The 15028-nt window shown below is 35.8% G+C and overlaps 1 protein-coding gene across 2 annotated transcripts in view; it reads right to left on the bottom strand.

Annotated features, from left to right (window-relative positions):
• Window positions 1-15028, bottom strand: part of GABBR2 (gamma-aminobutyric acid type B receptor subunit 2) — a 306705-nt gene that overhangs the window by 219555 nt on the left and 72122 nt on the right. For both annotated transcript variants that reach the window (XM_072411881.1, XM_072411882.1), the window contains one exon: window positions 7528-7665. In XM_072411881.1, the coding sequence (XP_072267982.1) occupies window positions 7528-7665 (138 nt within the window). The remainder of the gene's footprint in view (window positions 1-7527; window positions 7666-15028) is intronic.

Genomic DNA, 15028 nt, shown 5'->3' with positions numbered 1-15028 from the left:
TCAGCCTTTAACCTGTTTCAACTTCCATCATCACTGTTACAGTATGTAAGGCAGGTTGCCATGCCAATGAAAGGTGAACCCTATGTCCTGCTGTCAGTCATCATAGCAGTAACAGCTGAAATACATAATTTGGTGCTGCAGGCAAAGGCAGTGTGATCTTTCATGTTGACATAGTAACAAGCATCTTGCTTGTGTTGAAGGCCTGGTGGCCAATGTGACAAGCATATTTTATCATGAGGATTTGTTTTCTCAGGTCACTCACAATTTCGTTTTAAATTTAAGAAGTCTCTACTCATTAAGAAGCGATAACATCCTTTTGCAAGAAATAGTTAGTTACATCTGTATTAGTGAAATATTACTAAATGTCTTTTCCTATATTATTAAATAAGACAATATTAGGTGTTTTATTGTAATAAAAACAGTCTGTCTGAGAACAGTAATAAATATAAATGATGGGCACCAATAAATGATGTTATTTGAAATAGGTTTATTCTGGAAATGCAGCCTCAGCATCAATATCAATAATTAGATATGACAAAATGACGTTAGAAATTACAGAAATGACAAAATACATTAACATTTGTAATGTTTTCTATTTTTTTTTTTTATATTCCATTTTTTCTATTGTCTTTTTGTATATTTACCAATAGCTTGTCCCTGTTACTCTTTGTTTTCCCTTCTTTTTTAAAAAAAAGTTTGCATGTTTTAAAAACCTTTAATGTTAGCTGCGGAGATATACCAAAAATATAGCATAAAACTCAACGTGTAATTTTTGCCATAAAGGTTACCTTGTTTTGACATCATCCTGAAAAATAGTAGGGTGCTTCCCATGTCTACGCATGCTTGTGCCCCAAGTCTTATAGCTATATTTTTGTCTGTATCTTACTGTGTAAGACTATCTAAGGCAGTAGTGCCCAACCTTTTTTCATCTGGGGCATTGACATTGAGATAAAGCTTGCGGGCCACAATGCAAACAATTATTAAACATGGATGTTTAAAACTAGAATAGATTTAATTTAAAATGAAATTGAATTAAATTGTTTCTTGTTACCTTAACATACTCGAACATGCACCAAACAAAAGAGATGACAAATCAAGAATTTCTACAGTTGATACTTCCAGAGAAATGCAATTCATGTGACAGATAGCCAAGTGGGACAGCTCCCCTTTCAGGAGAAATAGGGATTCAAAGAACATAAGCGGACATTTATATGTGGCAGCACCATGGTTCGGTAGAAGTGATAAAATTTGTGTGTGGGGGGAGGTGAGCAACTTATCTTACATTTCCCTTCCTTTACTGTTAAAGAACAATTGCGGTTTACAGAAGGTAAGTGGTCAGCTATGTGTGACAGGGTAGCACGGTATAACAGGTATACTTTTTGTATCTTATGATGGCGCCAAAGTGATAAAAGTTAGTGCACTTGCAGTCACACGTCCCTTTTCTAACAGAGTAGTGTCTGCAGATTTGACTCCAGGTGCCAGTGAGCAGTACTGAGCGCCTCCCCCGAGCCAGGGTTCCTTGGCACAAAGAAAAGGGTAACCGCACCGAAAACCCACAGCCATCCTGAACGCAGCCTTGAAGTTGAAGTACCCTAATGTTCATTGCCATGAGAGTGGCCCCAGGGGGTCCCCAACATGCACACTCAATGTTGGGACCTTGGTCTTGAAATAGCCCCACTTATTTGTTAGGATTTTATGCATGTGACCGCATATTTGGCAACTTATGTGTAGAGGGCCTAAATTTGGTTTAGTAGCAGCTTGTAGGGTGTGTACCCTGTAAATGTCACATTTCTTTGACAATCAGTGAAGGAGATTCAAGGCTGGGCACACTTAAGCTAAGGTACTCTTGTTTCTGACTGCAAATCTTACAAGATTTAAAGTGGGTTTGATGATGTCATTACTGCGTTGCTTACTGTTCACCTAACTAGGGAGAAAGTTGTGCCTGAGGAGCCGCAGGATTTCTATTATTTTGCTTGAATTCACATTCTGTGGATTCCTAAACCTACCTTAATATTTGAATATTCCACCACCAATTATCAGATAACCAGTCATCAAGTGAGCAGCTCTGACATAAGCAAATGAAGCCCCACCTCTACCAAATTGGTTGCCTTGCACAGAGACACAAGGTGGAACCAGGCATAATAAGTCAGAAAAGGTGAAAAGATTAGTTGCATGGAGCCTACAGGCAATACCGATCATTAGTGCTTGTCTTCCTTTTTGTACTTTAAAAAATATGTATGGTTAAAATGTTACCAAACAAAAAATGCCCCTTTACAACATGCATTTTGTACAGCATGACAAAAATTAAAATTGAGAGCTACACCTTTTATTACTTTTAAGATAAATGTGCTTTTTTGCTGTGCACAATTTATTGCTAAGATGTAATGGTGCAAATATTTCTCACATTATTCAAGCAATCTAGCTCTTCCATTAAGAAACTGCCTCAAGGGAATTGAAGGATTAACAGAAATAATTCAGATGCAGGTATAGTTCTGTGAGACAAGAAAAAATATAATTAACTTTTTATGATTTCATAGTCTGGGAAAAAAATAAGAATTGTGAAAATGATTTGAATTGTCTTCTATTTTGAAAAGGTAATGCATTTATAAAACTCACTGAGTTAATCATATTGTACATGTCTTCATTTTTTATTGTTTGATGTATTCTTTTCATTACATTGCAATGACAGCTATTAAGGTTCACAAAATATATCCATGTTTTATATTCCCTAAGGTGAAAGTTTACTTGCCCATGTAAGGCAGTAGAACAAGTTTACATAAATGTGGGTCAATCCCCTCCATATGCCTAAACTTTCTTCTTTCTTCCATTATTCTTTATAGTTTCCCATAGTAAAAAGAAACACTTACTACTTAGGGGTAGGCTTAATGTTTGGCTTTGGGTCTGTAACAAATATGACTAGAGCATCAGTCAGTTGGCATGTAATGTTAAGTGATTTAGTTGGGCACAGAGCCATACACTGCCTCGTAATGACAAGTATAGCACAGCTCAGCCATTTAGGTTGGTGAACAGCGGCCAGATTCAATAAACATTAAAGTGGCCAGATGCTTTTTAGGCTTTATAGGCACCAACAGTCTAATTATGGGAAAGAGAGCCTCACCCCCCCCCCCCCCCAACATAACCGCTGTGTTGTGAGGGTCTAGAGGCTAGAGCTTATTTGGAATTTGGAAAACCCTTTATCAGCGGACCCCCAGATATTTACTCTCATACCCTGGGGAATGAGAAGATAAGTACATAGTACCCCCTGCCCATTTCCATAAAAGGTTAAATCATCCCTAGAAGTTTTGACACGATCTTTATTCTTTTTTTTCTAATATTTACCTTTGCAGGGTCCAGTGATTTCTAAAAAGAATCATGCAACCATTCATTCCAGCACTAACTGCTTCACATACCACGCTAAACACTCTTTACTCCACAATGACAGGAGCTTAATCCACCATTGCATTCAGCCAGAGCAGCTGGCAGCTGCCCCTTTGCATTATTGGCTGAATGAACACAATGATGATGAAGTTTACGTACTTTTTATGGATAAGAGTAGGGGCACACATTCTCACTGCAACATGTAATATCCAAGAAGCCTTCTAAGGGTCTGGTTTCAATATTATGGGAGATTCCCTTTTTTATTTTACATATAAAGTTTTTAGTTCTTCCTTAGGTGAATGGAAAGGTGAGAAAGTAGGATAAGAATAAGTGTCTTAGGGTGGTAGAATATAAACATTTTGCTTTGCCCTGCATGGTTTGGCCCTGCGAACCTTAAGTGGAATAAAAAATATCTTTATTACCGGAAACCACCTAGTAGGCAGCTCTAGCTATTTATCTTGAATTGGTTATTTTATTTTAAATGATTTGCTGAATTACCTAGGTAGTTCACCCATGATAGTCTATCTTTTCCAGCCTTAGAGAGCTTTAAATAAATCAGGCTCATTGTTTGGCCTGCTTCTGCTTTATAAATGAGACTTTGGACATCCATCCTGTAAGCAGACCACAAAAACTTTTTACATATTTACAAACTAGATCTGTTTCTCGACAGCAAAAAAGGGAAAAATTCTTCTACCAGAAAACCAATATCTAGCTGCAAGAAAGTCTTGCAGAAGCTTGTATGTCTGCACAAACCACTGACAACCATCCAGCAAAGCACATGACTACTACACGGTGCTAATGGTGCTTTTAATACTAATAGCATAAGAACTTTAATAAAAAATTTCTAGTAAATGTGCACTGGTAATATGATGCAAGTTTACATGTTATACATTGTTTAGCCATACATTTTTTAGACAAAATTGTATTATATTTCCACAAACAGTAACAATTACAAATTTGCCTCAGTATTAGAAACGCCCAGACTTTTTAAGCTAAATGCATTATTATAATTTCTATTCAGCCTGAACGCATATGCCTGTTCTTGCTTTATGTCAAAAGGCATTTATATGTTTAGAGGTTAAGCCTGGAAGGCTGAAAGCCCCTTGGCATAGCTAAAGGCAAACTTCTAACTTGCGGAGTAAAATGTAATGTAATGTTTGAGTATACATTACGAAAGGCTTTTAAGTAGTGCATACATTATATATTGCATGCCACTATTCACTGTGTTGCAGAATAGCAGTTTATTTAAAAGGACAATGCTTTCCATTACATGAAAACAAACATGTGTAGAATAGAGTGTAAAATGGGAAATATCTGATAGTATTAAAAAGGGGTTGGATATTACGATTTTAAGGTTTTAGAAATATCAGAAATACAAAAAAAGCAATGGTTAGCTGTGGCAATATGCTAGCAAGTCATTAATGACAATACGAAAGCAATGCATTGCCAATTGCAAAAATATACATGCAACAAATGAAAATTATGACAACCTGAACAACAGGCAATTGTAAGACTATATTGCCAAACACTTCTCTTTTTCTTGTGACACCTATACCTGTACCTTATGATACCATAATAATAACAAATATATATATATATAACATATTTCAAACAGCTTCACTAGGTAGGCATTTATCAAAATTAACATAAGTAAGGAAGCAAGGTCAGCCTTGTCCGCCCAGGGTAAGACAATACTACGTAGTAGAAATTTATTTAAAGCCAGTTTAGGTCCTGGAAATTATTCTCTTTGGAAAATAACATGTAATATTCCATTCTGAAAACACACACACCACAAATCCTAGGTAAATAAACACTTTTGTCTAACATCTCTTCCTATGTTCCCTCCCCACAGTCACACTTATATATGTTGGTATACCCTTACACATTCCGCTGCAGGGTCAGGCACTTGGGTTCTCCCCCCAGCGAGTACAAGCTAAGACATACAGTACCACCCTCCAAAAATAAGGGGGTACTAGCTCCTCACAGTCTCAGAGACATCAAGGCTAATCTCTGTGGCAACCAACTGCTCTCTCCTCCCCTGACCCCGCTTACCATGACAATGGTCTTTCTGTACCTGGTAACTGCTTGCTGGGTGAGGCTTGAAACTTTCAAGCAGGTTGCTCCCATCCCTTTCAATATACATTTCTAGTGCATAAATACTGGTGGCTCATATTAGCCTTTCCCAAATGTTGGTAATACAATCTGGGGTGCAGATGACTATAGGGTGGCCCTGTTGGCCTAAGGCCAGGGCAGCTGCACTTTTGTCGAGGAACCAAGCTGCAGAAACCTCAAGTGATGGAGAAATAAATACCAATCAAACTGAAAACTATTAGATTAGGGACTGTGATAGAATATCTAACCTGTGTATGCACTTTAGAAAAACTAAAATTGGTAAATATCTAAAGTTGTGTCAAGAGATGACAGAATTTTTCATTATGTTTAACTTTTTTACTTTTGTGAAATTTTTACCATGCATCTAACTACATCAATGAAAGCATATCTAATAAGCTTTTCCTTGTGGATTTTTTGTAACAAAGAATGAAACCATTGATTTTTCTAGTGACACTCCTTTAACATTAATTTGGTTGTCTCTTGTTTTTTTTTAAAATAAACTGCTTCACAGTACATTTAGTTAGATGAGTGAGAACTTATTTTTAAAAGGTTAAAAATAAGTAAATACTTTCATGTCTGTAGTCTGGCCACAGTGCTCTTCAAGATACAAGGTAACTGACACTGTGGATCGCTTTCTTTTATGTACAAACTGGTGGCTTTCTATTATTTTTAATGTGATGGTAATTGGGGATCAAAAAAGGTGGGAAGGGGCCCTACAACACAGAAACAATACTGTTTCTCAATCTGATGGATATTAGCAAAATGTGTATTGGATGTACTTGATGTGCAAGCTTTGGAATATAACCGTTGGTCTTTTTTAATATATATATATTTATTTATATATATATATATATATATATATATATATATATATATATATATATATATATTGATAGTAAGGGTTCTCTGAAGGCCTGAAAAGTTATTTTATAGGGTCTACATGTGTTAAAAAGGTTGAACAACACTGATCTAGAGGTAGATGTGTTGCATCAGAATCCATGCTACATAAACAACAATAAATGTAATTTCAGCCACCCATTTTTATGGCAGCAAAGATGGTATGTGCTGTATATATTAGGAAAAATCCATAGTTAATTGCAAGACCTTATACATATGAAAATTCTAAATGTTTAAAACAATCCAATCATTATTTACTGAAAAATCACTATTTATGTGATTCTGACTCTGACCTTTTCATACTTCAAAGTAAACTTGCTTGCTGTCCTGAAAAAGCTTTCATCAGACAGTAAAACAGTAGGAATATAGATTGAGAGTCCTGGGCCTAAATACACTTTTAGCAAAATAAGGGAGACCACAAATGAAGTGCCCTGAAATAACCAATGAAAATACAACTTTCTGCACCATAAACTCTGTACTTCAAAAACTGTTTGGAAGTCGTAGGTCATTCAATATGAATTGGGTCCTTTATTACATAAACTAAGTGGCTAAAAAAACTATAGATTTTGCCACACCCTTTTTACTATTTTAAAAAAAGATTTTCTATTTTAAAAAAGTAAACTCTAAAAGAGTTGAACAGATTGGTTTCACTTTTCCACAAAGGCTTAGACCCATAGAAGTGGGTCTGACTCAGAATCCTGCTGTGAAAAGAATGTTTCTATAGGATGTATATAGAGAATAGGATGAGCATCCAAATGATGTGTAAACAAACTAGGGAGACAATAGTGACAAGTAAAGTAACTGTATACAACAACATGGTTTTTTTCTGCCATAATCAACCTTTTGATTCTGAAACAATCTAACTCAGCAATATGCCTTCACCCTATGTAAAACAGAGGGAATTTTTTTTTTTTACACAGATGGCATTTTTTGGGACAAACAACAGGTATTATAACTATATGGGCAATAAGGAACTGGGATAAATATTTGTGTGGTATGTTATGCTAGACTGTGTTTCTGCTTTAAATTGAATATTGTGATAAAGTTTCCAATTTTAAATTAAGCTTTGGTGGTTTATGATGAATTGGGTAATTTATAACTTCTTAGTAATTTTTAAAAAATAGGTGACCAAGAGCTTACCTGAACCAAGTTCCATCCTTTCAGTGATTCAGCAATTATGGAGGTTACTGAAGGGCATACTCCACCAAAAACCATCAAATGATTAGGTCCATACTTGATAGCATCATAAAATGACTTTAGTCCTCTTGCGTTGTCACACTAAGGAAAAAATAAAAGAAGCAAACAAAAAATCAAAACACAAAACCTTCATGGCAAAGTTTAGACAAGTTAATTGAAAAGCATGTGATGCTTATCAGCTACAAAAAAAAAAAAACTATGATATTGCATTCACAAAAATGTCTTAAATTGCAATCAACTGTTTTCAGAACATTACCTGAAAAATAATGCAAATCTGAAATTGATGTATTGTAAACTTTCAAACACATATTTATCAGAGAACATTCTCTAGACAATATTTCATTACCAGGCAAAGTTCATAAAAAAAGATAAGAAAAAAAAGTACAAGATCCTGTATTGGACTGTTCATACTATACTGAAAGCCCCTAGGAAGATCCAACACAAATAGCTCCCACAGTACAGTTAGGTGGCATTTCTGTTTTTTTTTTTAACCAAGCCACTTTTAGAAAAATAAGAAAGCTAAATGGTAGGTTTAAAGTGTTTACATAGGAGACTGGTATTTGCATGTAAAGAACATGGTTCCTTTATTGTCTACCTGCCACATACCACATCACAATGTGAATGTGACTGAGCATATGGCCAGAAGTTAAAAGACCACTTGGTGATTGGATCATTACTATTATCTCATGCCTATTGACTACCTTTTACAAAGCTGCCAAAACTGAAGCATATCTTTTATCTTCTTAGCAATCTGGCTTGTAAAACAGATAGATTTACTGTATACTGTATACTGTAACAGTTACAGTAATGTGATCAAGTACATATATAGATATGCATAATTTTCAACATATCTGAACACGCAAACATTAGATCCTCATCAAAACAGTGTCTCCAGAAAAATGAAAATGCGGATGACAAATACAATTGGCAAAATAAACTTAAAAGCAGATTTGTAAAAAATACACTTTCACATTTACCACCATATCAAATAACTGAAATTAGATTTTGGTGTACCAAAATAAGTGCCAATGATTCCTTAATGAGTTTGCATGGGAAACCTGTCTACTTTAATCCTCAGATATCTAGGATCTGGTGTTTGCCTTCGGTGTAAATGTGTGAGAAATTATAATGCCAATATTTAAAGAAACATCCACTTATATACATTTCTTTATCTTAAACAGGCCACATCCCTAACATTCATGTGAAAAGATATGCATTGAAAGACATCAATTTTAAGCGGGACTTTTAAAGCTAATACCATCAATAATAATTACAAAAATAACATAATTTTATTATTAATAAACATTAAAAACAAACATCATTTCAAATACATAAAACACAATAAAATTGTGGGTGTATATAATGACCTCTCCTTACAAAATACCCCCAAAGGGTTTGAATTCTAAATTACTTCTCGATGCCTTTCGCTGAAAAAAATCCGCTTCTTCAGGAGGAAGAAGAGGAGAAGTCTGATGTTTGTACTTCCAGCAGCCCTCTTATTTAAAATTGTTGCAAGGAAGGAGTTGGTTATGGCGGCAATGGTATATTCAAATCCCGTTTAACTAATTAGTTGATAATCTCCAATTAGTTGATAATCTTCAATTTTCAATATAAATCACAGTGATCCTAAATTTCATGCCCTTAAGTCCTCAGATATAGGAACATACAGCCCAACAGCACAACAATGTTCCTATTCCATCGGCTTCCCTTGCAAGTGAGTCAGCTGATATTTATCGAAAATTGAAAGAGATTACTCACTAATTAGCTAAATCAGGCCTCAGACAATCACCCATCTCAGCATCAGATTGTGAGAAAGTCTTCACCTTAACACATAAACTTGTGCTCCCATGTAAAGCACAAGAAACTAATTACATAATCCTTTCCAAATGGTATCTATGCCCTACAGATCTGTAGCGCATATCCTTGGCCTCCTCCAACAAATGCTGGTGTTGCCAAACCCAAAAGGGCACAATGGTGCACATACTGTGGGAATGCCCAGAAGTGTATCATCTTTGGGATGCGATTTTACAACTTTATAACACAATCAGAGGCTCCAACGTACCTAATTTTTCTAAAGTGACCTTGCTACTAATGATACCAGGGTCAATTAAGTCCGCAAAAAGAAATGTTCTCTGTCATTTTCTCACTGCAGCATGGGCTGTTATCCCAAGAATTGGGGAAGCAGCCAGCAGCTCCCACCATGAGAGATTGGCTTTTAGAGCTGGAGAAGATACAGCATATGAAGCAGCTAGTCAGGGAGGATGAGGATCAGACAGAAAAATATAAAATGATATGGTCGGTTTGGGCTATATTTAATCAGCTATGAAAATACGTTGCGTTAAGGGTGCGGATTCACCTTTCCTCATTCCATAATTGTATAAACCCCCCAACATACTTCCACCCAGTATTCCTGTTCATATTCTACTTATTCCTCCCCACCCTGAATGTTAGGGCTGACTGTGTTTTCTTTCCCTGTGTTCTTTCCTTATAATCCACATAGAGGTTTATATTCACAATTTAGAAAATATATGTCCCTATTACACTGAGCAAAACATGAGCTACATGAAGCACTGCTAAATATATTAATCCTGGATCACCTATTATGGTTCATAGTTCAAGTTCTAGATCAATAGATCTAGATGTATGTTAATGCTAATGCTAATGAGAACCAATCTATGTTGAACGCAATCTATGTATGCATTGCAACTAACGATATGTTCCATATGTTTCCTTTGACACTGCATCTACCTATCTGTTACCCTTTTCCCTCCCCTTCCTCTTTGTTTTGCCCTTTTTAGGTTTCCAATTATGTCAAAGGATAGGTGGGCAGGCATGCAAAATGACTTCAAGAAGTAATTTTTGCTAAAGGACAATAACACCTTCTGAGACCAAGGATGCACTTATTTTTTCCACAGTACACCATTACATACATTTTTGTTAATGAAATTTAAAGGCTGTAATTTTTGCATGACTGTATATGGGTTACTGCCACTTGCAGTCAGGTTGGATTTAGCAGTAGGTCTTCACCTATAGGTGAAGGATTAAAGAGGCAAATAATTATTGCTACTTGCTGTTAAGGTTGTGTACTTTCCAACTTTAGTAATGGAAATCAGCTGTGATTTCAATCACAAGTGATTAAAATGAATTTAAAACATAATATTCACAAATTAGTGAAGGGCACTTAGTTACAATTTATATTTTATGTATTTAGGCCTCTAAATTATTTTTTTTTACTGAAACTAGAATTTAAAACATTGAATATTTTGTAAAAAGAACAAAGGCTGCCTACAGAAACTGCAAGACTGCCATTGGGAAATATAGCTGAAGACTGAATATCTATTCGTCTTTCTTTAGTCATTTTCAAACCAATTACAATTAGGTAATAATTTAATCTTAACACTTTGTCTTGCCTGCCACCTATATTGCATTTGTCACATGAAGTAATTAGTAATAAAAACAGTAATATGAATAGATGACAGCTAAAATAGCCCATTAAGTTTACTTTTATTGAAACTGATGAAAGCCAGGAAAAATATATCAAAATATCTTAACCCTTTACTCAAGAATTATAATAGATTGAGTAAGAAAACATTTAGCTCTAATTTAATCACACACTTTAAACAAGCAGCCAAAACAATGTACATGCCTCTATAACACAGATACAGGGACACACACTGCTTATGACATACTGACAGACTGATATACCAATGTATGTTAGTTCCCCTGTTTTTGCTATATATTTTAAATACTATTTTGTATACGTTTTAAAGAAGAAAATGCTTTTTATTACAAATAAATCAAAAATGTTCTACTACATCCTAACTGGCTCATCACATGTAACGTGTAAAGTCATCACATGTAACTAAGTGAGAAATGACCCCAGTTTTTTGCTATCACATCCAGTTTTTATGATACAGGGTACCCTTCATTTTTGTAAAAAAAAAAAATTTACATATAATGAAAAAATAATGAAATCACTTGAATGTACTGTTTATTTAAATTTCTTTTTGTTCTTAAAATTGATTTTTGTTACTCTATGACATTTTTTTACAGTAAAACATTTGAAAATTATTCGGGTAAGCGGTTAAGGTAGAAATTTAAGCTTATAGCTTTTCCTGGAGTGTTCAGTGTTAAGACAATCCCGCCAGATGCTCCAACAACAGTCAGCCATCATATGTACATCCCATCTATCTTGATACCGTCCTTCCATGACCTTCAATCCTTGGTGGAATTGTTTACCTTGCTCATCACTGACTGGAAAAGGCTTTCTAGGAAGTTAGAAAGATGGCTATGCAGAAAATGCACCTTGATGCTCATATTGCAGCCAAACATTTTGTGGCTCTCCAAGAGTTTCTGGACAATTTCTGTGTAATATTTTGCTTTTGTGTTTCCAAGAAAGTCCATGACTTTGAATGATAACCAAGCATTTTTTTCGACTTCTGACACTGTCCTGATGAATTGTTCATCTTTGATTAGCTGCCGAATCTGTGGACAATCAAACACACTGGCCTTTATCTTTTCAAATGACAGGCTAGAAAATGCCAAGATGAGGTATTTGAAACAGTCTCCTTCAGTTGGCAAAGCTTTAACAAACTGCTTCATCAGGCCCAGTTTCATGTGTAGAGGCAGGAATATAATATTCTTTCTATCAACAAGTGGCTCATATAGAATGTTTGGATCACCTGGTTTTAGGGGCAGATCTTGGAGGCCAATTCCTTTCCATCCAATGCCTCTCACGAGCTCTGCTGTTCCACATGCACAGATAACAGGAATACTTGGTGTATCCACGTTACTGACCAAGAAGTAAGCATGCCATTTTAAGGTCAACACAGATGACCCAATTGTGTGGGTGATATTGCAACAACTCAATGACTCTCTTTATGTCTGCATATTCTTCACAAAGAGAAACTGAATGGCCAATTGGGACTGACCCAAATATATTGCCATTGTGAACGAGGCCACACTTTAAACTCCGTTTTGAGCTATCGATGAATAGTCACCATTCAGTTGAGTTATAGATTGGAATTCCCAATTCCTCCATTAAACCAGGTATGTTATGGCAATACACAAAGCCACTGTCAGTTCTACTAAAGTATTGCAAAAATGCAATTTCTCTGATTCGAAAGTACGATACCTTCGTTTCTTTTTCAAGTAAGTTTTTCTCATGCAGTCTTGATGCTAGGAGCTCTAAAGCCTTTTTCGATAGTCCCAAATTACGTGCCAAATCATTCAACTCATGCTGATCAAATCTCTTACGAACAGAGTCCTCTTCAATTTCAAACTCTTCATCATTGTTGTGACCTAGTTCATCACCATATTCATGTTCTTCAAGTGAGGGTAGTGTATTGAAAACCGGCAGTGGAATTTCATCTGAATAAGCCACTGGGTGTATAGCCGATGGTAGACTAGGATACTCTGTTACATTTATTTTTCTTGTTATATCCTGAAGTTTTCACTATACAAAAGTAACAGTCACTGAAATGATCTCCTGGCTCTCGCCAAACCATAGGTATACCAAATAGCATCTTATGACGTGTTCCCTTTGTCCACATCCGTGAACCCTCGACACACTGTTTGCACACCTTATGAGAGACCCAAGACTTATCTTGATCACCAAGTTTAACTTTAAAATATGCCAAATAGGCTTGCTCTACAAATGTACTGATGTTCGCCCTTTGATTGGTAATGGTTAAACTGCCACAGATATAACAAAATGAATCAGGGTTGTTTAGGCACTTACAATGAGAAACAGCAGAGCCACACATGATCTTAAAGAAAGGAAATACATGCGTAAGTAGAAAAATACATTTTGCCTATTCACTACATAGAGCAGCGCACAACCTCTGACCACACTGTCTTGTGTGTAAATGAATACCCTTTACAAATCCGCGATACAGTATTCACAATAATATAAGTGGTAGAGAAAAAACCTGATGTGATGGAAAAAAAATAACTGCACTTTCAGAATCAGCATACCTATTTTAGTGTATATAAGCTTAAAAATGTGTTAAAAATTTTTCCCCAGTGCAGTTACTGAAAAATAAAAAAATATATACCTAATTACTACTGGTTTGAGTATGAATGAAAGCAGGTAACCTGATCACTGTTGTCAGGCAATGTAGACCATGTAGGAAAGTTGAGCAGGAAGGTTACAATTATTGTATTTCTTGCACCAGTTGAGCTTCATTTTAGGGCTACATGGGAACTAGGCATAGGTTAAGCCAAATGTAAATACTAATGACAACAGATAAGATAATTAGAACTGCTAACATTCTATTCCGAACAATTGCCAATCCAATCCATATTTCTATGTTTATGATGAAGATACAAAGCGCTAAAGTATAAACTGAGTAAAGAGGCTGCTTTATTATTCTGGGAATCGTATTTATTAGGCAGTGCTTTAAACCCTACCCTTGAATGTCAATGAAATTGACAAAAGTCTCCATCATTTTGCATCCATTATTAAGCAAGTGCTGTGCTTGAACTAGATCAGGATCACATGGGATATGATATGAATGGGACATTTAGTACTCTTTATGCTGTTTTATGGAGGATGCCCTGTATTCTGAGTGAAAGATTCTGCTCATTTCATGTCAAGTCAATTAATACCCCTAGGACACAGACAAAGATGAAGACCGACAGCTCTAAATTCTCTTTATTCCTTCTAGGTTACCTGCTGACTTTTATTTTGCCATGCATAAAACTAGATTAGACACTAAGAAAAAATATTGTGCATAAAGAATAAATTCATTAATTGAAATATCAATTAGTATTACATGGTTGAGCAAGGGAATAAAAGTTGGGATGCAGAAACCAAAACATGATGGAAATGTATTGAAATAGCAGAAGTAACGCACTCTGCCTAATAAAGTTTTACAGATATATGTGGAGACAATGTCACAGAATACCGAGCTTTCCCCAGGCCAATATAATCAGGCCTTATATCTTTTTATTATGCTAACAATTGGGAATAATTCTACAGTTATTAAATAAAACATATACAAAATGAATGTGTAACCCTCATCTACTTTTGGTCAAGACTGGTTAGAAATATTTGTGAATGTTAACCAGTAGTCAGGCTAAAGAAAAGAATGCTCCCAAGATAGGGATTATGGTAGGCACCTAAATAAAAAAAAAAACCAAAACAATGCATTTTCAGGCTGTTTCTGTAATCATAAAGGCACTGTAGCCTGTCATATACTGATATGAATATTTTAAACAGAATAAAGAAAACCTGCCTCCGATTTTGGAATAAAACTAATGGTCTGTGAGAAAATTTTGGTGGTCCACGGCTCTGGCCAGTGTGCCCCCCAGCAGGGTCAGAAGGACCCTGCTGGGAGGCGCACCAGCCAAGGCCTTGGACCATGTCCCCTGTATGAATCGCAGGCTCGAGGCGGTGGGCGGGTTGTGTCTCTGGGCACAACCCGCCTACTCTCCCATCACA

This window comes from Pyxicephalus adspersus, chromosome 5 (genome assembly GCF_032062135.1).
Source record: "Pyxicephalus adspersus chromosome 5, UCB_Pads_2.0, whole genome shotgun sequence".
NCBI lineage: Eukaryota > Metazoa > Chordata > Amphibia > Anura > Pyxicephalidae > Pyxicephalus > Pyxicephalus adspersus.
Note: the sequence above shows the minus strand (reverse complement) of the source record. Positions and strands in the feature narration are given on the sequence as shown.